This window comes from Enhydra lutris, unplaced genomic scaffold, assembly GCF_002288905.1.
Source record: "Enhydra lutris kenyoni isolate GAN:26980312 unplaced genomic scaffold, ASM228890v2 scaffoldscaffold31, whole genome shotgun sequence".
Classification (NCBI taxonomy): domain Eukaryota; kingdom Metazoa; phylum Chordata; class Mammalia; order Carnivora; family Mustelidae; genus Enhydra; species Enhydra lutris.
Genome location: NW_019154115.1, coordinates 6,858,605 through 6,880,398, shown reverse-complemented (window position 1 = coordinate 6,880,398; position 21,794 = coordinate 6,858,605). Strand labels below are relative to the sequence as shown.

The 21,794-nt window shown below is 48.8% G+C and overlaps 1 protein-coding gene across 1 annotated transcript in view; it reads right to left on the bottom strand.

The window, feature by feature from the left end:
- The window catches only part of LOC111153114 (thrombospondin type-1 domain-containing protein 4-like), a 259,086-nt gene that overhangs the window by 170,462 nt on the left and 66,830 nt on the right, over positions 1-21,794 (bottom strand). The window contains exon 2 of the mRNA XM_022511915.1: positions 5,812-6,250. Coding sequence (XP_022367623.1) covers positions 5,812-6,250 — 439 coding nt within the window. The remainder of the gene's footprint in view (positions 1-5,811; positions 6,251-21,794) is intronic.

Here is a 21,794-nt window from a genome sequence, read left to right as displayed (position 1 = left end):
TCCCCCTGGGGGGCAAGCACGGCGATGTGGCAGGACACACATCTGGGCAGTGGCGGGGTTGGGCAGACAAACCAGGCCTGTCCACTCCAGAGCTAAGTCTTCACTGTCACGCAGGCGTTTCCAGTTATGCTGGCTCCCATTCCCACCTGTCACCTGAAGGTCTGGTTAAGAGCCTAAAAACAAATGTTTGTTGAGACTGAAGGACCAATATTTGAAACAGAACAAAAAGCAATAACTGAGTACCTGCCACAAACTGCTCCTGAGGTGTGGGTCTGTGCCTTCTGGGCGAGGGCAGCCCCCTCCAGCCAGACAACCTCCCGACAGGAAACTAGTTCCACCTCTCCAGAAAGTTCTGGGAAGCCTGCCCTCCACAAACTTTCTGACACCTGAGGGCTGTGGCATGCCGAGTGTCACACACTCAATGGAAACAGTGGCCATGATTTTCGTGGTTGTGACTTCCATGGTCCCTGGCTCCTACAACTGTCTCCAGTGGATGAAAGTTCTCAACTTGACCATGACCACTGATGGAAGGGAGGAGTGTTTCCTATCTTGAAAAAACCTCGGCATTAAAGCCATCAAGCATCCTCTTCCCAAATCCCAGCTGGTTCCCATGGGCAGTGGTAAGGAAAACTGACTAGTGTAGGCCAACCTCAGGAAGCCCGTGGGGAAGGGATGCCTGGTAGCAGGCTCTCCAGCAACCAGAGCAGGGAGGATTACCCGACGTCGTCCTCAGACAGGAGTGGGTTCTAGTCTCATAACCTGTTTTTGTGGAAGCTGGCTTAAACTGGCCAGTAGATGTTTACAACAGGTTTCTGGTGGGTTGTGTACTTGGACTCTAGGCAGCAGGACCCTCTCTGGATTTTGTCACCACCAGACATATAGGGAATGAGAAGAAATTTGGTTTAAGTTCTATGAAAGGGAAAATCCTACAGTCAGAAGGGCTCCTTCCAGCTCCCTCCAGTTGCCGGCATCCATTTCCAGAAACTGGGGGGGAAGGCTCCTCCTGAGGAGGGCCTTGAGCTGCACAGTGAGTGGCTACCCTGTGGCCCAGACAGCTGAGCTCATGGAGTGCCCTCCTCTCTTCACCCCTCCCCGTTCAGCCACCACCAGGACATCGCCTTAGGTGTGGAGAGAGGGAGGACATGGGGAGTACCGTTACGGAATCTGTTGGCCAAGACCTGCAGGCTGAACTCCCCCAGTCCAGAGCCCCCGCAGGTGTCAGTGCCCTGACTAAATCCCAGGGACACGCCACCCTTTGTGGCAGGCTTTTCTGAGCAGGTCACGCCAAGAGAGGGTGCAGGGCAGGGTGCCCCGGCCCTGGGATCCTGGCTGCACCCGGGCTGTGTGGCCCAGAGTCCTGACCTCCTGGAACAGACCTCATTTCCTGTCTCCCTGTCTTCCTCTGTAGCCCCGGCCCTCCACTTGATCCTTCCTGAGGAACCAGAATTCTAACTGGAATTGTAACACATGAACACCCAGCCTTTAAAGCTCTAAAGGGAGGTATAGCTACAACTTCCTGAGCACCTGCTGTAGGACAGGAAGTAGGATCACATCATTTCATTGAATCACCCAACAATCCCAGCTGCTGGGCATTGTTATTACCATCATTTGAAAGATAAAGATCCTGAGGCTCAGAAAAATTAACCAGCTTTCCTAAGCTCAGATCCTTGGAGAACTTCTAATAAACACTGACATGACTTTTTTTTTCTTTTTAAGATTTTATTTATTGGGGCAACTGGATGGCTCAGGCAGTTAAGCGTCTGTCTTGGGCTCAGGTCATGATCCTGAGGTCCTACCACTGAGCCCCGCATCAGGCTACCCACTCAGTGGGGAGTCTGCTTCTCCCTCGCCCTCTGCCTCCACCCACACTCCTGCCCTCTCTCTCTCACTCATCAACTCTCTCAAATAAATAAATAAAATCTTCTTTAAATTTGTGTTTGTTTGAGAGAGAGAACATGAGCAGGAGGAGGAGCAGAGGGGAGAGAGAAGGAAGGGGAAAGAATCTCAAGCAAACGATCTCATGACCCTGAGACCACCACCTGAGCGGAAACCAAGAATCAGGCACTTAACTGACGAGCCCCCCTCGTGCCCCCATACTGACATGATTTCTAAGGCTTTTAGAGTGTGATTTGCATTGTGTATGTATATGCTTTAATGAGACAAAGTCTGATATGGAAGCAAGTGGACTCAAGACATTCCTAAATATATTCCAGCTAAGCACATTTTACTTATTTGTCAAGGTTGGGTTCAAATCCTACCTTCTCTGTGCTGTCTGCCTTGACTGCTCCATCCCTCAAGGATTTCCCACGTTCCGCATTTTGTGGGTTTGCCACTCAACCACCACTACATGTCAGGCCCCCAAGGACAAGGGCTGCGGTTGCCCATTTTTGAACCCTCTGCTGCAAAGATTTCCCTGGCTACAAGAGCTGAGCCCTGCAAGGAAGAGTCGCAGTTCATTTTAAGCCTTGACTCCCAAATCACATCCCCTTTTCAAGACGTGGCTCGAACCGTCTAACCTGCCAGCAGCTTCTCTGACCACACCGGCTGAAAGTGAGCAGCCTCACTTTCAAAATCGCCATTTGGGTGAAAAGGATTTGAGTGCTAGACTCCAACAGACCTACTTAGAATTCAGGTTCTGTCTCTCCTGAAGCAGGGCATTCTGAGCAAGTCGCTCCATTCCTCCCAGCCTCAGTTTCCTCATCTGTAAAATGTGAATATATGCACTTGCCTCACTGGGTTGTATGAACTATAAATGTGACAATGCATCTGATGCATTGTCTGCCCATAGGCCGTGATCCAAAATGGCAACCAGCATCATTACCATTCATCACACTGTCTTACAGGGAAGGCGTTTACACACATATCTTTTCTAACCTTCTAGATCAGTGGTTCTCCAACTCTGGAGTATGTCAGAATCACCTAATACGAAGCTACCTAGGGCACACCCCAAGCCTACAAAACAGAACCCCCATTAGGCAGGGGAGATGCTGGGGCCTGGGCAGCTCCACTTTGAACAAGCCTTCCCGGTCCACTGCAAGTGATTCTGAACATGTACTCCCTGAGCCTGGAAAATTCGGCTAGAGAATATTCAATTTCCAAATTTTTCCTCCATAGAACCTTAAGAGATACTTCCAAACACCTGGTTTCCAACCTCAGCTGCAACCCCTAGAGATTCAGGACTGCAACCCCCAGAGATCCAGATGTTGTTTTGGGATGTGACTGGGGTATTGAGATTTTTCAAAGGTGGACAGAAGATTCTAAGGGTCAGTCGGCCAAGGCTGAAAATCACTAGTCCATTTACATGTCCTCTGAGACAAACAGAGTCCCAATCTGATGCTGATTTAACAGAAAGGACTCTTATGCTAAAAGAATTTTTAAAAAAGTGAGTTTGCAAACAGTTGGCCTAGCCTGTGAGTAAGAGCTTTCAGCCCCCGACCCGGCTTTCATTCACCTTTGTGTCTGTCCCAGGACCTTACAACATAGTAAATTCTTAATAAATATTTGTTGGAAGGTTGAACAGTTCTGTTTTATTTGTTATCTGGCTCCAATTAAGTTTTCGGTTGCCTAGCATAACAACCTAACGGTTTTCTTAAACATCTAAGCCTTAACAGCCTCTGCCTCAAACCTCAAACCTGAAACAGAAACTGGGGCAGACAGCCATCCAGCAAACACTGACATTTCTTCTGGGGCCACATATACTATGCAAGCTCCTAATGACGGATAAATATAAGCAAATGTGATCTTCGTCAGCCGGGAAGAGTGTGACAGCTGTCAGCAGCTCAGGCCTCCCAGCCTCATGTTTGGACTGCTCCCTCTGAAGCTGTCAAATTACGAGAGGATGATAAAAACTTGTAGGAACTTCATAGTAAACAGTAACTGGCCCCCTGTCAATAAGTTAGGAGAAAAAAATTTCCCGCTGCCAAAGCACATGGGCCAGAATGCCTGCAGTACAGGCCTGGGCCAGCGAGAGCCGGTTCCCTGGGCAGCTCTTCTAGGTTCTCAACCACAGCGGCTGTAAGAGAAGGTCGTGAGCACTCCAGGGATACGGGAGCCGGAGCACCTTCAACTCTTAGCTTTTCTAGGGCTCTAGGGCTCTGGGAGCCCTTTCATCTCGTAGGCCCTCGGATTCCTTGTGTGTAACAGCTACCTGATCGGGTCCTTAGCGCCGTGACTGCCTGGGTTTGAATCCCAGCTCTTTACACACTGGCTGGGTTGCTTTTGGCAAGTTTCTCCACTTCTCTGGGCCTCCTCTTCTGCACCTCTAAACTGAGGATGATACTAGCATTATTTCATACGGTCATCAGTGTCGAGGGACAAGAACAGTGCCTGGTATAGAACAGGCATTCGATAAACTTTAGTTATTATAAACCTGCAACTCTCAAACCGAGAATTTTGAAAACCAAGGCTTTTTCTTTTCTTTTCTCCTTATGTTCCTGTTGGTTTGGTGTCAAAATTCACTGGGCTGCACACCTGTCCTAAAGGGTCACAAGACTATTAGGCTCTTTTTTTATCCTACTTAATACGAACTTTCAAATGTTTCACGGCAGAAGTAATAATACAATCGATTATGGGACTCTGCCCCATACCACAGAATGGAGGCCATTAACATGTGAAATAAGCGCTGAATTATCTTTAGAGATTCTGAGAAGTTCTGGATTCTAAAATGCATTGGCCATAAGGACCTAAGATAAGGGAATGGGGAGCTATCCTCTTATGGGTTGTGCTCAGATAAAAGGAAGGAGGCATCCTCCCAGTGGATTTCTCTTCCCCTCCCCCTGCCAGGCCCTGCCAGGCCTCAGAACTCACAGCTCTTCCCCTCTTCTATCCACCCAAATTCTGTTTATCCTTCAGAATTCGGCTAAAGCATCCTCCCTGTGAAATGGTCCTCTCTAAACTCCTACTGAGCATATCAAGGGACCAGGGAGGGTGGTTGGGTTGTAACTTCCTTAGACCTCCGGGTGGATGCACTGACGGCCTACAGCACTGGGCTGAGACAGACCTTCGAGAAGCATCTAGCTGCAGCGCAAAAGAGTGGTCACCACCGATATCCCATTCTCCCTGTAAATGTCCGTTTGTTGTTGTTTCTGTTTTTGTATTAATAAGCTCTCAGAATCTATCGTGGACCTAGGAGCATTCAACAAATGCTTTTGAATGAATGCTGACTCATCTGTAAAGATGGGTTGACTGATTCATTGACACAGCTACCTTTCCCACGGACACTGCCTCCTTGGTCGTATTCATGCGGGCCTAGCCATGGGAGGCGTTTTACAGCGGTACAACTGTTTGAACGCTGCTATGCAACACACCCTATGCAAACTCTACAAAAGTGTTGGGTCGTTAATTGGACATATCCTCAAAGCAGCGTGTTCACTCAAAACTCTCCGGGAAAACTTTCTGGAAAATGCATAGACTTCTGAAACCAACGGTCTGGGAGCACGTGTGACTCCACGGACGTTCAGTTTGCGGAAAGACTGGAAACTCGCATCAGCCCCGGCATGGGAAGGCCCCTCGTCCAGCATCCGACCTCCCTTCCCTGGGCACCCAGGGCGCAATGGCCCTGAGGGCTCCCCACTGCCCGCCTTCTTTCAACCCTCCCCACAGGGCCTCCCTAAGGTTGATGCCTAAGGGCCTTCTCAGAATTAGCTTCACTTTGAAGACTATTCAGAACCACAGAGTGGGGTGGGAGTGGCCTCAACGCTTAAAGGGCTGCAAAACACATCAAAAGATGAAAGGAAATATGCTGAGCCAAGAATTCCTCCCCAGCCGCCGAGCATTCCCCGCGCAGGCCGGGACTCAGAGCGCAGGACCTACGGGAGGGCGCAAGGCGGGGGACAAGGGCAGGGACACGGGCAGGGGAGGTGGCGGGCGGGCGCGTGTACCTTCTTTCCGCCGTGGGGTCGCGGGCCCGCGCCTGCGGGTGCCGGCTGCCCCGCGACCCCGGGCCCTGGCGGCTGGCCTCGGGGCCGACCGGGGCGCGCAGCTCCTGGCGCTCGCGGCTCCGGTGCAGCGGCACCGACGTGCGCACGGCCGACACCACGTGGCCCGCGAAGGCGCGCGGGGGCGCTCCGGGCCGCAGGGCCCCCCGCGCGCGGTACGAGCTGGGCAGGCAGGGCCGCGTCTGCTCCATCACGCCGCCGCTGCAGCTGCGCGAGCAGGCGGACCAGGGCCCCCAGGCGCCCCACACGCCCGGGGAGCCGCCGCCGCCGCTGTCCTCGGGGATGCCCTGGGCCGCCGCCATCCGCTGCGGGACCTGCGGAGACAGAGGCCGGTTAGGGGACCCGAACACCCGCTCCTGCTTCACCCCCAGAGGCTCTGGATGACCCGAAAGCCCCGTCTGTTAGGCACTGGGCCGGTTTTAAAATCAGAAGAATGAAATGAATACAGTCCAGCCTGGGTTATATTCGTCTTTATACCGATGCACTCGTAAAATAGAACTTTTTTTTTTTTGTCAAAGAGAGAGGGAGAGAGAGCAAGCACTGGCAGGCAGAGGCAGAGGGAGAAGCAGGCTCCCCGCCAAGCAAGGAGCCCGATGTGGGACTCGATCCCAGGACGCTGGGATCATGACCTGAGCCGAAGGCAGCTGCTTAACCAACTGAGCCACCCAGGCGTCCCAAAATAGAACTTTTTTTTTAACCAGAGAAGGGCGACACAAAGATCAAAGCGCCCAAGGCTCACAAACATCCTAATTCGGTCCTTGCTTCCTCTGCCGTGGCCTTGGAGAGCTCAGTGTGGTGCCCTCAGCTCCTCCTGAGGCTTACCCCTCAGGACTCCCCCTTAACCTCCCACTTAGGTCTTCAGGGTGCAGGCCAGACGGACTGTACTTCCCTTAAGCTCCTGGGGAGGCCCCGGGGCCCAGTCTCCATGCAGGCAGGAGGATGGGACACTGCCATTTAGAGGCCCTGCCCTCGCGTCACCTCCCTGCCACCGCTTCTAGCCCTGTGACTGGGAAGTTTCTGAATCTCTCGGAGCCGTACTGTGTTCTAAAGGATGGTCCCTACCTCACGGGGACACAATAAATGTAAGTCAGGTCATGCATGCGCAGAGCAGGGAGCCTGGCACGAAACATTTGTCAGTAACCACAGTGATGATTTTCCAGCTTCCATGGTCAATCAGAAGACCTGAGAAATGTCAGAAAGTTTTAAAGTTCTAACCTAGAGGGTGATTCTACACTCTTATTCACGTAACCGGTCATTTCACAGGGAACAGCTGTGCCAGACAGGGCGCTCAGTGTGGGGACACGGTGCCCCCGCAGACACGCTCTGAGGACCAGTTACATCCCCGCGGGAAGCTGAGCGCTGAGGACCAGGAGGAAAGCACCCTAGATCCACATTAATGGCCTGGACCCAGCAGAAATGTGTTGTGCAGCTAGCACAAGATTGGGGAGCCTTCGGGGGGGACTGGCTTCCCTGGGCTTGAAGGGATGGAGAGGGGAGAGGGATTAAGAAGGCCTCAGAGGAGGACTCAGGTAACAGCTGTGACAGTCAGGTGTGTACTCAGTCCCAGGTAATGCGTGTCATCTCCAGGCTTCACCGTGGCCCTGCTGTCTACCATTCTCACCTCTCAGAGGAGAGGTTTGCCACCTGAAGCTCAGAGATGAGTGACCCACCCGAGTCATGTTGGCGTAGCCGGGTTTGCAGTCAAGTGTACCCAACTCCCATTCCCACAGCTCCAGCACACCCTGCTCTCCCCCAGCAGAGAGCTGCCCTTGAGTTTCTGGATCCTTTGCCTGGAATGTCCTTCTTACCTGTGTGGCACTGACCAACACTATGACTTTCCTTGGAAACGTGAGTTTTTGAGTGAGCCTCACCATTCCATCGGAAGTACAAAAAGCCATGATTAACTTGGATTTTTTCTTTTTTTAAGATTTTTTTTTAAGATTTTATTTATTTATTTGTCTGAGAGAGAGTGTGCGCAAGCGGGCAGAGTGGCAGGCAGAGGCTGAGAGAGGCAGGCTCCCCGCCAAGCAAGAAGCCCGATGTGGGACTCAATCCCAGGACCCTGGGATCATGACCTGAGCCCAAGGCAGTGGCTTAACCCACTGAGCCACCCAGGCATCCCTAAGATCTTTGTTTTTGACAGATTTTTTGGCCCAAAGCTCAAAGCTCAAAGACTTTTCATGGTCGAATCCTCTGTCCCCACAGTACCACTGAGCTGTAAGCCCGTCCAGGGATGGTCCTCTCCTTTGTGTGGAACAAATCCAAGAAGGCAGAGCTCCTTCACATCACATGGAAATGAGAAGAGAAAATGAGAAGAGAAATGAGAAGAGACAGAGAGGAGAAGAGACAGAGAGGAGAAGAGACAGAGAGGAGAAGGCCCTGTGACCACCGAGGCCGACTGGAGAGATAATAGCCATGAGCAGCAACACAGGGAGCCAACACAAACTGGAAGAAGTTACTAGGGATGTCCCCCTAGTAACTGGAAGGAGTATGGCCCTAGCAACACCTTGACATTGAACTCCTGGCCTCCAGAACGGTGAGGGAGAAATTTCTGTTTTTTTAAGCCATCGAGTTTGTGGTAACTTGTTACAACAGCCCAAGGACACTAATGCAGTGTTTAGTACAAGGATGAAAAGTGGACAGGCATTTGCTGAGTCCCTTTTCCGAGTCTGGCATTGTGCAAATGCCTCACGGAGGGACCAGGTCTCTGGCGTAGACACCATTAGCTCCAGGGTACATTTTACAGGGTGCTCGGCCACCCTGAGAGTTTGGTGTCATTTTGTCCCTTCTGCAGGAAAGAACTGGGGCCTCCAGAGGCTGCGTGACTTGCCCAGGCGCAGGCTGGTAAGGGGCACAGGCAGGGCTGACACTGAAGCCTGCCTGTTCCTATGTCCGGGTTCCTTTTTTTTTTTTTCCCCTGAAGCATGTTGCCTCCCTGCCCGCTTTTGGTGGAAAATCGAAGGTTAAAAGGAGTCGAAATACATCCCCTTTGATAGTTCTAGAAGGGTAACTGGGATAAACAAACAAAGCCAGAAGTATGTGTCTGGCACATCCGGGGATTCTGGGTATCCAGGACCTCCTGATTCCTCGTGAGCACAAAGAAGGAAGGCACTGTCGCTAACTTTTGCATGAGGCATGTAGTTCCACTGGAACTCCACTTCCTAGAACTAATCCCATCCTTAATTTAGCTTCCCGTTGCCAAATTGGGCAGGGTCCCTGGGGGAAGAAAACATGAAACCACATTCCATCCTATTCTATTCATAAGAATTCTCTAATTTATAGTTGAATTATGGTGAGTGACTTGAAATTCCATCTCAGTCCCCATGGTAGGAATCCAACCACATACTCCAAAATTGTATTTTCATAGTACGCAGCCAGAAACAAAGAAAAAAGAGACTGGGGAGGGGGGCAATGGGAGGAAGGAAGGGAGGGGAAAGGTAAACAAAGAGAAAGAAATGAAGAAAAAAAACAAAGAAAAAATAAAGGGGGGTGCTCTGGATGTGGGCCTCCTAGCTGCATCCGAGCCCCACCTCAGCCGGCTCCTCCCCAGCCCTCCTGATGACCACCACCCTCCTTGTTTTCTGACAGTCAAGGAGTTTTCTGGGAAGCATAGCAGGAAAACTTTCAAGTGTACTAAGATACAATATTCCCCAAATCATGACTAATTAACAAGACCTATCTGTGACAAGAATCAAAACCAAGGAACAAACCATAAGAGACTCTTAATCTCACAAAACAAACTGAGGGTTGCTGGGAGGTGGGAGGCAGGGATAGGGTGGCTGGGTTATGGACATTGGGGAGGGTATGTGCTATGGTGATCGCTGTGAAATGTGTAAGCCTGATGATTCACAGACCTGTAACCCTGGGGCAAATAATGCATTATATGTTAATAAAAATAATTTTAAAAACAAAACAAAACAGGAACTAAATCACGATTGGACAAAGCCAAATCAAGAATAGAATCTTAAAGCCTTATAACCTGCCAGCACATTGCTTCTTCCCCAGTATACACATGTCATGTTAAGACTGAAGCAGAAAGGGATGCCTGGGTGGCTCAGTAGGTTGGGTGTCTGCCTTCAGCTCGGGTCATGACCCCGGAGTCCTGAGATCGGGCCCCCTTTTGGGCTCCCTGCTCAGCAGGGAGCCTGCTTCTCCCTCTCCCTCTGCCTGCCTCTCCCTCTGCTTGTGCTCTCTTTTTGCTCCAAATAAATAAATATATATAATATGTACTATTATATATAATATATAATAAATAAATATAATAAATAAATAAATAATAATAAATAAATAAAATCTTTTTTTTTTTTTAACTGAAGCAGAAAACCTGAGGCATTTCTAAAATGCACCCTAAACGGCTGTTTTTTCCTCACTTACCAATTATTTCCAACCAATCGGTCAGAAAAACACAAACAATCAGATGAAAGTAGGGACAAAGGTCATGAACAGGTTGTTTATGGTCGTCAGGGACTGAATGTTTGAGTCCCTCTCAAAATTCAAACGGTGCCGCTTTGCCCCCCACGGTGATGGTATTTGGATGGGAGGGCCTCAGGGGTTCCTTGGCTTTAGATGATGTCATGTGTGTAGGACCCCACGATAGAATTCATGTCCTTAGGAGAAGAGGAAGAAAGATTGGGAATCCCCCTCTCTCTCCAGCACGGGAAGACATACTGAGAAGCCAGTGTCTGCGAGCCTGAAAGAGAGAATTTGTGGGGAAGCAAATCTTGACCCTGGATTTCTCAGCCTCCGGGACTGTGACAAACAAATGCCTGGTGTTTGCGCCCCCTGGTCATTGGTATTTTGTCATAGCAGCCCGGGCTGACCAGTACAAAAGGGAAATAACTACAACATGTGAAAACTGTTCAACATCACCTATAGTCAAACAATGCAGAGTAAAACAACAGAATTCCATGTCACACCCATTAGATTGGCGAAGAATATAAAGTTTGACAATACTGATGCGGCAAGAACGTTCACTGCTGGTGGGAGTCTAAGTTAGGGCAACTTCTTTGGAGGTCACTTTGCAATACTTGTCACGATTTTAAATGCACGTACCCAGCGGCTCTGCTTCTTTTTTAAAAAGATTTTATTTATTTATTTGACAGACAGAGATCACAAGTAGGCAGAGAGGCAGGCAGAGAGACAGAGGGGGAAGCAGGCTCCCCGCTGAGCAGAGAGCCAGATGCGGGGCTCGAACCCAGGACCCTGAGATCATGACCTGAGCCGAAGGCAGAGGCTTCAACCCATTGAGCCACCCAGGCGCCCCTCAGCGGCTCTGCTTCTAATAGCTCACACTATAGATATATTCAAAATCAGTGCGTAAAGTTAGACATAGAATGACTTTTGTTGCATCATTTGTTGTAAAGAGTAAAACCCCAAAAATCTGGAAACCACCTAAAGATCCGTGTAAGTGAAATCTGGTTAAATGAAATCTGATCTATCCAATAAAATATAATTTATCTGTTAGAATGAGGTAGATTTATATGTGTAATATATAACATATTAATTATGTGGACATACTAATTAACATATTAATTAGTGGGAAAAAATACAAGAAGTAGAAAAGTATGTAAAGAATAAACCTATTTATAGATCCTTCTCTCTCTCTCTCTCTCTCTTTTTTAAGATTTTATTTATTTGACAGAGAAAGAGACAGCGAGAGAGGGAACACAAACCTGGGGCGGGGTGAGAGATGGAGAAGCAGGCTTCCTGCAGAGCAGGGAGCCCGATGCAGGACTTGATCGCAGGACCCCAGGATCATTACCTGAGCCAAAGGCAGACGCTTAACGACTGAGCCATGCAAGTGCCCCTAGATCTCTCTCTTTAAGCATTAGGTTGAAGTGAAAACTATTGCTGACATTTTATCTTCCGGAGAGAAAGCTGTATTTTGCTGTACGGAGAGGCGTGGGTGGTGCAGTCTACACGGGACGGCCTCAGTCTTGTATGAAAGAGAGCAGACCTGCCAGTGAAAGAAGGGGACAGATAGACTAGAGGCTCAGGGCAAGAAGAGGTGATCGGGAAGACCAAGATATCCTTTATCTGCCCGAACCGCTTTAACACAAGCTCCAATCTGATACTCGTAAGATTCATTTTAAGGATTTTTATTTCCATTTTGCAGATGGGGTCACTGAGGTACAGAGCGCCCTAGTGGATGAAACACGGTTTTGAAAATACATATAAGAGGGCGCCTGGGTGGCTCAGTGGGTTAAAGCCTCTGCCTTCGGCTCGGGTCATGATCCCAGGGTCCTGGGATCGAGCCCCGCATCGGGCTCTCTGCTCAGCGGGGAGCCTGCTTCCTCCTCTCTCTCTGCCTGTCTCTCTGCCTACTTGTAATCTCTGCCTGTCAAATAAATAAATAAAATCTTAAAAAAAAAAAAGAAAATACATATAAGAGACAAAATCATGCAAATCTGACAGTGCTGTTTGGTAGATGAAATGCGGTTAAGTAAAGCATCTAGCACACTCCCAGTCACCTAGTAGGGGCATGGCAGACCTCCATTCGTCCCTTCTCTGAAGAATTTACATCCCCAGTCAAAGTTTTATAATGTATAAGAAACAGATCCAACACTCGAACCTAACCAGGGCTTGTTCCCTTCCACTAGAGGTTCTGAAGGATGAGGCAGGGCGTAGGAGTGAAACAACAGAATTAAAAAAGAAGCTTCTCGGAGTACACATGGCATGCCATGCCCCTTCCCCAGAGATTACATGTACTGCCTGGAGTGAGGCAGGGATCAAGGAAGAGAGGTATATCTTGGATAAAATCCTCCAGACCTTTCACTATCCCCTTCATCATTTAAAAGTGACTATTTGCGGGGCGCCTGGGTGACTCAGTGGGTTAAAGCCTCTGCCTTCGGCTCAGGTCATGATCCCAGGGTCCTGGGATTGAGCCCCGCATTGGACTCTCTGCTCAGCGGGGAGCCTGCTTCCTCCTCTCTCTCTGCCTGCCTCTCTGCCTACTTGTGATGTGTCAAATAAATAAAAATCTTAAAAAAAAAAAAAAAGTGACTATTTGACATTATGGTGCTCGTCTAACTCATCACTATTGGGCACGAGCCAGGGAGCAGGAAAAAGGGAAGGCATTCGGGGAAGTGAGAGAGCCGGGATGGTTACATTCCTCTTTAACTCAGCTCAGGTCAGCCCTAACAAGAGGTGGTAGGAGAACCAGAGGGAGAATTGAAATTCCCTGAAGACTTTGGGTTTGGAGCTGGATGTTGTACTAGCAATACTTTGGGATCAGTTGTACGGAAGTTAATGTTAGGCAGGGATGTTTGTGTAAATGTATATCAACAGTAAGACGTGTGTGTAGGGCAGCCTGGCAGTCATTCCCCTTTCCCTGGGTCCTTTAGGAAATCTCCCCCCACACTGGATGAAGTGTGGCAGGAATGCATTCAGGGGCCCTGCCAGCGGAAGCCAAGGTAAGCAATGTGGGCCAATCAAATGTGCTCGCTCCTTGAAATCTGAATATTCAGTAAAGGGGCCAAGAGACCACAAATGCCTTGGAGTCCTTCATCCTGACCCCACTGCTTATGCTCTGAGACCATTTCTTTTGCTCTCTGGCATGTCTCAGTGCCCACTTACTTCCCAGGCTGGTTCCAGTAAATTCTGTCACTTGCAGTGAAGAAGCCTTCATGACAGCCAAACGGTTACACACATTATAATGGCAAGTGTGGTAACCAAGGTAATGCTAAATAAGCTGGGTGTGCCTTTGGGGCAGGATTTGGAGGAGAGAAAGCAGCGCTTGGGATGACCAGAGTGGTCCAGACTTGGCAGAAGCCTTGGGCTGAGTCCAAGGGCCCGGGGATTCATGGGGACAATAGTTGTCCACAGTCAGCCTAAGCAGAGAACCAAGGTCTCCCTACTACAGGATGGGCTGATGGAATCAGAGGTTCACAGGGACAGTGTGTGAGCTCCGGGAAGAGCAGAAGAAGCACTAATTGGAGCAGATGGGGTCATCTTCCTTCATCACGACGTTCTTAGGAGGGGTGAGCACATATGATCATAAGAGAAAGATGGTTGAACACACCAGGGTTTGACAGACTCCGTGAAATACCAAAACCATGAGCAATCCTGAGCAATATGGAAATAGTCTTGTAATATAACTTTAAGTGAAAAATGCCAGATATAAACTTGTATCTAGACCATGATTATAACAATGTAAAGATTCGGTAAGGCATATACTAAACAAAGCCTGGAAGGGGATGTGGGAAAATGAAAACATACAGTGTGTCACTAAAGCCGGACCCAGGGTAGGTTTTCTTGTAATTAAAAAAAAAAAAAGGTCCAGCAATGGTTACACTACTGTTTGCTCAATAAATAAAAATTAGATGAAATGAAGAAAGATTCAGAACAGATTTGGGGGGGGGGGGGAAGCACCAAGGAGTAAACCAAGAGTTAGTGGTAGTCCTTGTCAGAGAAAGCCCTGGGAATTTCTCATCGCCACAAGGAGATCTGTAACTAGGAATGGCTCTAAATGGTTTCAGCGTATTTGCTTTCGGTACTAATGTGAAATCATGTAAGATTTCACTGGTTTCTAATTTTCTTCCTACGACATTAAACCTACCATCTGTTCTTCATAGAAAACAAGTCACAGGCAAAGTCTGAAATTCTGAAGTCTCATTCTAGAAGAGACTGGAAAAAGTAGGTTTGGTTTTAGCCACATAACCAAGTCAACACCCTAAAGCAAACATTACAAAAATATACCTTGGAGCTCAAGCCCAGTGAGCAAAGCTTTGGGGGAGCTGAGAGCCCACGGGAGCGGGAAGGTATAGTGGCAGCTCAGCCGGGGCATCTGTTACCCGGGATCCTGGCAGAAGCACAGGGAGGGCGGTGCACTTGGATGAAGCTCCAAACTCAAACCGGACCTAAATAAAGTACCACCATAGCAGTGTTCGCGGAGATGCAAATTCAACCTTCCACCTCCATCGCTCAGCTTGCCTCTGATAATACACTGTAAAGGTCCCTAATCTTATGTCTGAGCATAACGTCATGGCAGAAGCTGCAAAGATCAATGTAGGAGCCTCCCATACATGGGGGACTGGAGCAAAACGTGCTCAGCCTCGATCATTCTATCTGAATTCCCCACACGGTAATTTTTATCAGAGTTCTACAAATGCATTTCAGGAACAGTTAAAAGGAGGTGTGGGCACAAAGCCATCACAAAGCAGGAGTAAGCGGAGGCCCAAAGAGAGGCAGAGATAAGCGGAAAGAGAAATACTAAGCCTTAGCCAAAGCAAGAGCCATACAGAGGAAAAACCACTGTCATGCAAGTCACCCCAAAACTAAGCACATGTGTGTTGGGCCGCCTGGTGAATTCTAGCTCTGTCTGCTGAGCCCTAAGGCTCTCTCCCAATACCATGTCTTTATAGCTGGTGAATCCTTGCAGTAAATGATCTCAGACACATCAAACCCTTCCACATTCACCTACTTATGTGATACTGAGTATAGATGTTCTGGCCTGAACGCTGAACACTGCCTGAATGCAGACATACCCCTGTCCTTCTACTCCTGGTCTGCGTTCTTGTCACACGACGTGTGACCCCCCCCCCCCAGGGGACTATGGCACAACCAGCCTCACATCCACTGAGACACGCAGAGTCCTGGTTCCTAGGCCACATCTGCTGAGTAAGACCCTCTGGCGGGGGGGGAGGCAGGAATGTGCATTTTAAACAAGCTTCCCCGGTGATCTGAATGCATCCTCTGGTTGGACAATCACCAGCCACTGGACACATCCAGGCGAGACTCAAACAGGAAAGCAACCTACCCCTTAGGCCTCAGACCTCCACCTTTACACCACCATGTCCTTAACCCCCAAATGCTCTGGCCACGTTATTTTCTTCCCCTCAAATCCCCTGCCCTTCGGCCCACCCCCTTCGACTTCAGCCATTCGAGCGGAGACCAGCTTGGAGCTGATCGTATGAAACAGGAAAACATTCACGGATGACACCTGCCTGATGTGGGACTCATACGTGTGTGAAACGGACTCCATCTGAAATGTACTTGTAATAGTAACAGAAGGAGAGCCACCGCGGCAAGTACAGAAAGATGAAAGCAAGCAAGGGAAGACTTGTGGGAAACCCTGGACAGGCCTCTTTGTTCTGGTCTCAAGTCTGCTGTTAGCTCACTCCGTGATCTGGGGCAAGTCAGTCTGCGGGTCTGGGCCTCAGTTTCCATATCAGTAAAATGAGCTGGTTGGGCTTGACGAGGGCCAGGGTCCCTTCCAGTGCTAACAGGCTCTGATTTTTCCTGGAAGAGCTCCGACATTCCTTGCCGCGTACTGATTCACTGCGAGGACCACAACACGGGGAGGCAATCCCACAGGTTGTGCCCCAGCTTGGCAGGGCCCAGCCAAAATGATGGAATGAGGTAAATATTTGGATGTGATCTGCATAATCGGAAACAATCCGACCGGACTCTTTCATCACGGGCCACGTGGAAACTGTGCTCACGTTATAAGCAAAAGAGAACGCAGAGCCGTGTGCCCGGGTACCGAGTCTGCCCCGTGCCGCTGCGCAGTTACTCGGGAAGCAGAAGCAGATGTCTGTGCGCAGCGCCTGTGTGTGTTCTTTTGTTTGGTGGCTGCTCCGTTTGGCCTCATGCTGTCAACAGCGATCGCCTATCTGCAACCCAAGCCAACCGGGAGAGTCAAAATCGCGAGTAATAGACACAATAAAGAGTACCGGCTTCTGGACCCGGAGGTTGACTTGGGGGATCAGCAACTTTCCAGCAGAGAATTCTGCCTCGTGTGTTGGCCATGTGCATCTGGGTTAATATTCGGCAGGCTCCTGGAAGACAGGCGACTCCAAAGCACTTTTCCGGAGGACGTCACCAACCAGTGCAGAGCAGAGCATTCAGTAGGCATTCTATAAATACTTTGCTGAATGAATGACAGTGCAAATGGCCTGAGGTTGGATGCTACCCAGATTCCCTGCCTCCAGCTTTCCCCTGCTCACTCAGGCCTCTCCATGCCACCAAAGTTATTTTTCTCTAGCCCTACTCTGTTACCCTTTTTGCTTACCAATGTCTCTGAAATTCTCACTCTCCAAAAGATGAGATCCAAACTTCTCTTTGCTGTGGTATCCCAAGGCTTTCATCATCTGTGCTCACCCTTCCTTTCTGGCTTGAACTCTACCACTGCTCTCCCCGGACCCCTAATGTTCGCACCATGCACGAGCAGGTTATGCCCTTTCTCCCCTCCCACCTTCCCCCTGCTGTGCTCTCAGTTCAAGTATTTCCTCCCTTCTCCCCTGCCTGTGAGCTCCCACTCAGCTCCAGCCAGGTCCAAGGTCCAAACCCAGCATCCAGGTCCCCTGTTCTCTCTCACCTGCTCCGGGGCCATCACGCACATCTCTCCAAAGCACTTACCACCTGGCACTATAACTATCTGTGTACACATATCTCCCCCAACAACACTTTGAGCTCCCCAAGGCAGGGATTTTTGTCTTCTTTATCTCTGTGTTCCATCTGCTCAAACAGCACCTCATACAGAGTCTTTCACCTGGCAGGCCCTCAGGAAATATTTGATGGGTGGGTGAATGAGTGCATGGATGAAGGAATGACACGTGGACCAACTGCTTGGTTTCCTGCCCATTTGCTTTGTTAAATGTCAAACACTCACTTCCCCTCTCTAGACAGCAGCACAGAGCATGGCTGTTCCACCACTCGGATGGTCTCTGATGCCTAAATGTTCCTTCCACGTGCCTTAACGACAAGAGGTTGACAACCCAAATGACAGTTCTCCTGTCCCTTCAAAGTCATGCCCTCAGTATTTGATCCCCTGACCACCTCCTGCTGGTTGAAACTTGCTCTCTCCTTAACTCCAGGGTGCCATACGGTCCTGCTTTTCCTCCTCAACTTCTAGCTGTCTTCTCGTCTGTCTATATAGCTCTTCTTCTCTCTGCTGGCTTTTCCTCTTCTATCTGCTCCTCAAGTGTTAAGGTTCCATCAATGGCCTTCCGATCTTATCCAGACCTTCTTACAGAGAAATACTGTAGCATCAGCGATAATCTTCATGTTGATGTCTCCCTTATTAGGAGACTCCCAAGCCCTAGATCTACATTCCCAGAAGCCAACTGGACACATCTATCCAGAGGATGCATGGACTCTCCATTCTCAATGTCATGTAACCAGGACCCAATTACCTGTTCCACCTTCTGGTTCATTCAGATGTGGTCCCATCGCCTACTCCCTTCCTCCAACTGGGCACCTGATTCTGAGACTTTGACCACAGAACTCTCTCTCTGCATTCTGTCCCTTTGTCTCTGTCCTCACGGCCCACGGTTGGGTCAAGGCCTCACTGCTATTTGCTCCTAGCCAGTCTCTGTCCATCCAGCAGCCCCCCTCACACTATTTATTTCCAGAACTACATTGTTAAAAATCACATCATCCAAGTCCCATGTTCACTGACCTCCCTGAGCTCCCTTCGGCTTCTAGGACTCAATCCAGTTGACCAAACTGGCTGACACTACCCTTCCCTTTTTGATCCCTACAGCCTCCCTGGCCTGCACTTCCCAATTCTTAACTTCTTACTCAATGACACCAAGCTTTTACACTACTCTGAGCCTTGTGTGACCTACATCACTGGCCTTGAAAGCTCCGTCTCACCCCAACCTTACCTCACCTGATAAATTCCTGCTCATTCTTCAAGACCTACCAAATGGCACACCCTCTTCGCAGACTGCCCCAAACTCCCCAGGCAAGGACTGTGCTCCATCCTTTAGGCACCCACAGCATTTGGGGCACACTTTACTACAGTCCATTCTAATTACTGCTTTTATGTGTCCTGCACCCCAAGTTGCGAAACAAAACCAGGTCTACATTTTTTATGCAGATTTACAAATAGAGTAAGTATAAAACTAAAAACCAAAAAAATTCCAATTCACAATATTAATTTAATGTGATGGTTAGTGAAATTAAGGAGACATTGTCAGGAGTGACTATAGGGTGTAATTACTTAAGTCTCTGACATTGCATCTGTCTTCGAGATCCTTTTGAATTTGAGCACAGTGGATCATAATTGGAGGTTTTTTTCTTTTGAAAAAGAAACTTGTTTTAAGTCACCAATCCATGATGTCGAAGGGCCAGTCTATAAGGCTGAAACATTTTAAATGTTGCTTAATAGAAACAACTGGCTACCATTTACTCGCTGCTAGTGAGTTGGTGTGAGCTGGGTCACAGAAGACCGAACCCGGGCAAGCTGGCTGAAGGTGGATATGGGTCTGACCTCTGCAGGACAGGGTCTTTGGAGATCGGGATGCACGGCATTTCAATTTCCCCATCCTTTCGTGGATTCAAAAATATAAATCTCTTCTCACCAAAATGGAGGTACTCAGTGAACAGTCATTTGGATTAGCCAGAATAGACATGTTAGTATTTTTAGGTTATCATCAAAAGAAAAATGCTAAACTAAGAAAAAAACAAAAAACAACAACAACCACCACCAAAATCTGACATATCCAAGACTCTAGGAGGCTATGGGCCCTCGGCTTATAAAATGCTGTTTTAATTTTAAAGAATGAGGCTCAGAGCCAGGATTTGACCCCCAATGGGGCTGATTCAGAGCTCAGACTTCTCTCTGCCCTGTGGTGTTTCATGCTTAAGAAGGCGATTTTTAAGGCCCACTTCCTGAGTACCAAAGGACTTTGTAAGCCCTAAAGTCCTACACGATGGTTGGTTTGGGTTTGGTCATTATTATTTATATATGTACCCGAAAAATACTTTAGAAAAGAAGCTGGTATATTTTAGGAAACAGCTACCTTGCACAGTTCAGGCCTCTTTAATAATCCTTACCCACTCTTCCCATATATTGAATAGGTTCCAGCTCAAACCTGGTATTTGATGAAGAAGGTGAAGATCTTATTTACCCGCTCCCCGGGAGCACGGGAAGGCAACAAGTGAGCAGAAAACTTGGGTTTTTGCCACAAAGAAAAAGATGCTGATAAGCAGGGCCCCAGGGACGAAGGCAGCGACAGAAACTCCCTGCTTACTCGGGAGCTCCATGGAGCGGTTGTTTCTGGATGGGGTGTGAGGACTGGGGTTGCAAACGAACTCTGACTGTATCCTTTGCAAAACCCAGTTAAATTCCCTGGTCACACATTAGTCATTTCCAGCAATTTATAAAATCTACCTCCCCATGTTTAAGCAGTATTTCTCAGATTCCTGAAGAAAGAGCGGTGATTAGTGACTACCAAGCCCATACTGTGTGCCAGGCCCCTTACTGATATACTCCGCTTAACCCACAAAGCCACCTCCTCTTATCGACCAAATCCTAATCCAAAGGTCACCTCCCGGAAGACATCCCCCTGGGCCACACCATCTAGAGTCCTGACCGTGGATGCGCAAGTGCACACGTACACAATCACTGTCATGTTCCCCTATTTCATCCACCTGGTAGAAGTTACTATACTTGGGATTGCTTTTGTTCGCTTACTTCTTTATGGTTTGCTCCTCTCACCTAGAAGACAAATGCCTCACGCTTTTCACCCTGATCCCCGCCCCGATAACACAGTCTGCTCAGTGGTTGCTGAGTGAATGCAGCTTTAACCCAGAAGCTGACAGAAACTGTCTAAGGTTAAGCAGCTAGGAAGCGATCTAAGCAGAATCCAAACTCAGTTCTACCCGTTCCAGGAGTCAAGGCGCCCACTACCTAGGCTTCTTTAACTGGAGTCCTTAGCGTGCACCAAGAGCTCCAGACAGCCCAGAAAAAAAACACGTGGCCCCTTCTCCAACTATCAATTTCCTCAAGGATTTTTTTTTAAGGGGGGCTGTGTTAATGTGAATTTTGTCCTGAGGTTAAGTAATTTAAAGCTTTGTTTTAAAAATAAAACAATCAGGGCACCTGGGTGGCTCAGTTTGTTAAGCATCTGCCTTCAGTTCAGGTCATGATCCCGGGTTCCTGGGATTGAGTCCTGCATCAGGCTCTGCGCTCAGTGGCGAGCCGGCTTCTCCCTCTGCCTCTGCTCCTCCCCTTGTTCACATGTGCTCTCTCTCTCTCATATAAATAAATAAAACCAGAAATAAAATCAGAAATAAATAAAACCATCAGCTAAATTTTAGGATAGAATGCCACATTTCCATGAATATTAAAAGAAATAGACCTCAGGAAAATGCTGAGACTTCAGGAGGCTACTTTGGGCTACCGCTGAGGCTGTTTGTGTGTGTGTGTATGTACTCACATGTTCACACTCTTCTGCTGGTGGAACACTTGTGTGGCAGACATGTGGAAAGCCTGAGCTATGCTGGCTACTACCCATAAGTGCTGGGGTTGAAATGATTTCGCAGGAAGGAAAGTCGTCAAGCGACAAGCACCCCCAACAATGACCTTCACGGCCATGAAGGGTGGTTGGGCAAAGAGAAAGGCCATCAGGCCTCAGCTGAAGGGGTTTGAGCAAGAAGGCAAAAGCACAGACATCATTAAAAATAGAGTCTGTTTCCAGGGATGGCTAATAAAGTCTCCTCCCCAGAGCAGTTCAAAATAGAACGGATTTGTCTTTATGGGATGGCGTAGGTGTGGTCTTGCCTGAAAGAAAAAATCTCTGGAAATTATTTCCATCTCGAGAACTCTACGGTCTAGACCACCCATGGGAGCCAAACTGAGAGCTCCCCCAACTGTTTCTGGGATGATTAAAAAAAGGGCCCCTCCTTCCAGTAGCTGGCTTGATCTGAAACTTCTGCCCAGGGTAGCCACAGACAAGGTTTCCTGGTCCAGAGTCCTCACTCAGGCAGGGAACAGAACGTTCCAGCAGTTACCTGTCCCACCAGAGGAGCTCCCCCTGCGTGTCAGGTGAACAGGAACACCACCTGCCCATGCTGACACAGGTCGCGTGTCCGGCAGAGACGCAGTCCCTCTCCACAGTGCTCAGGGGC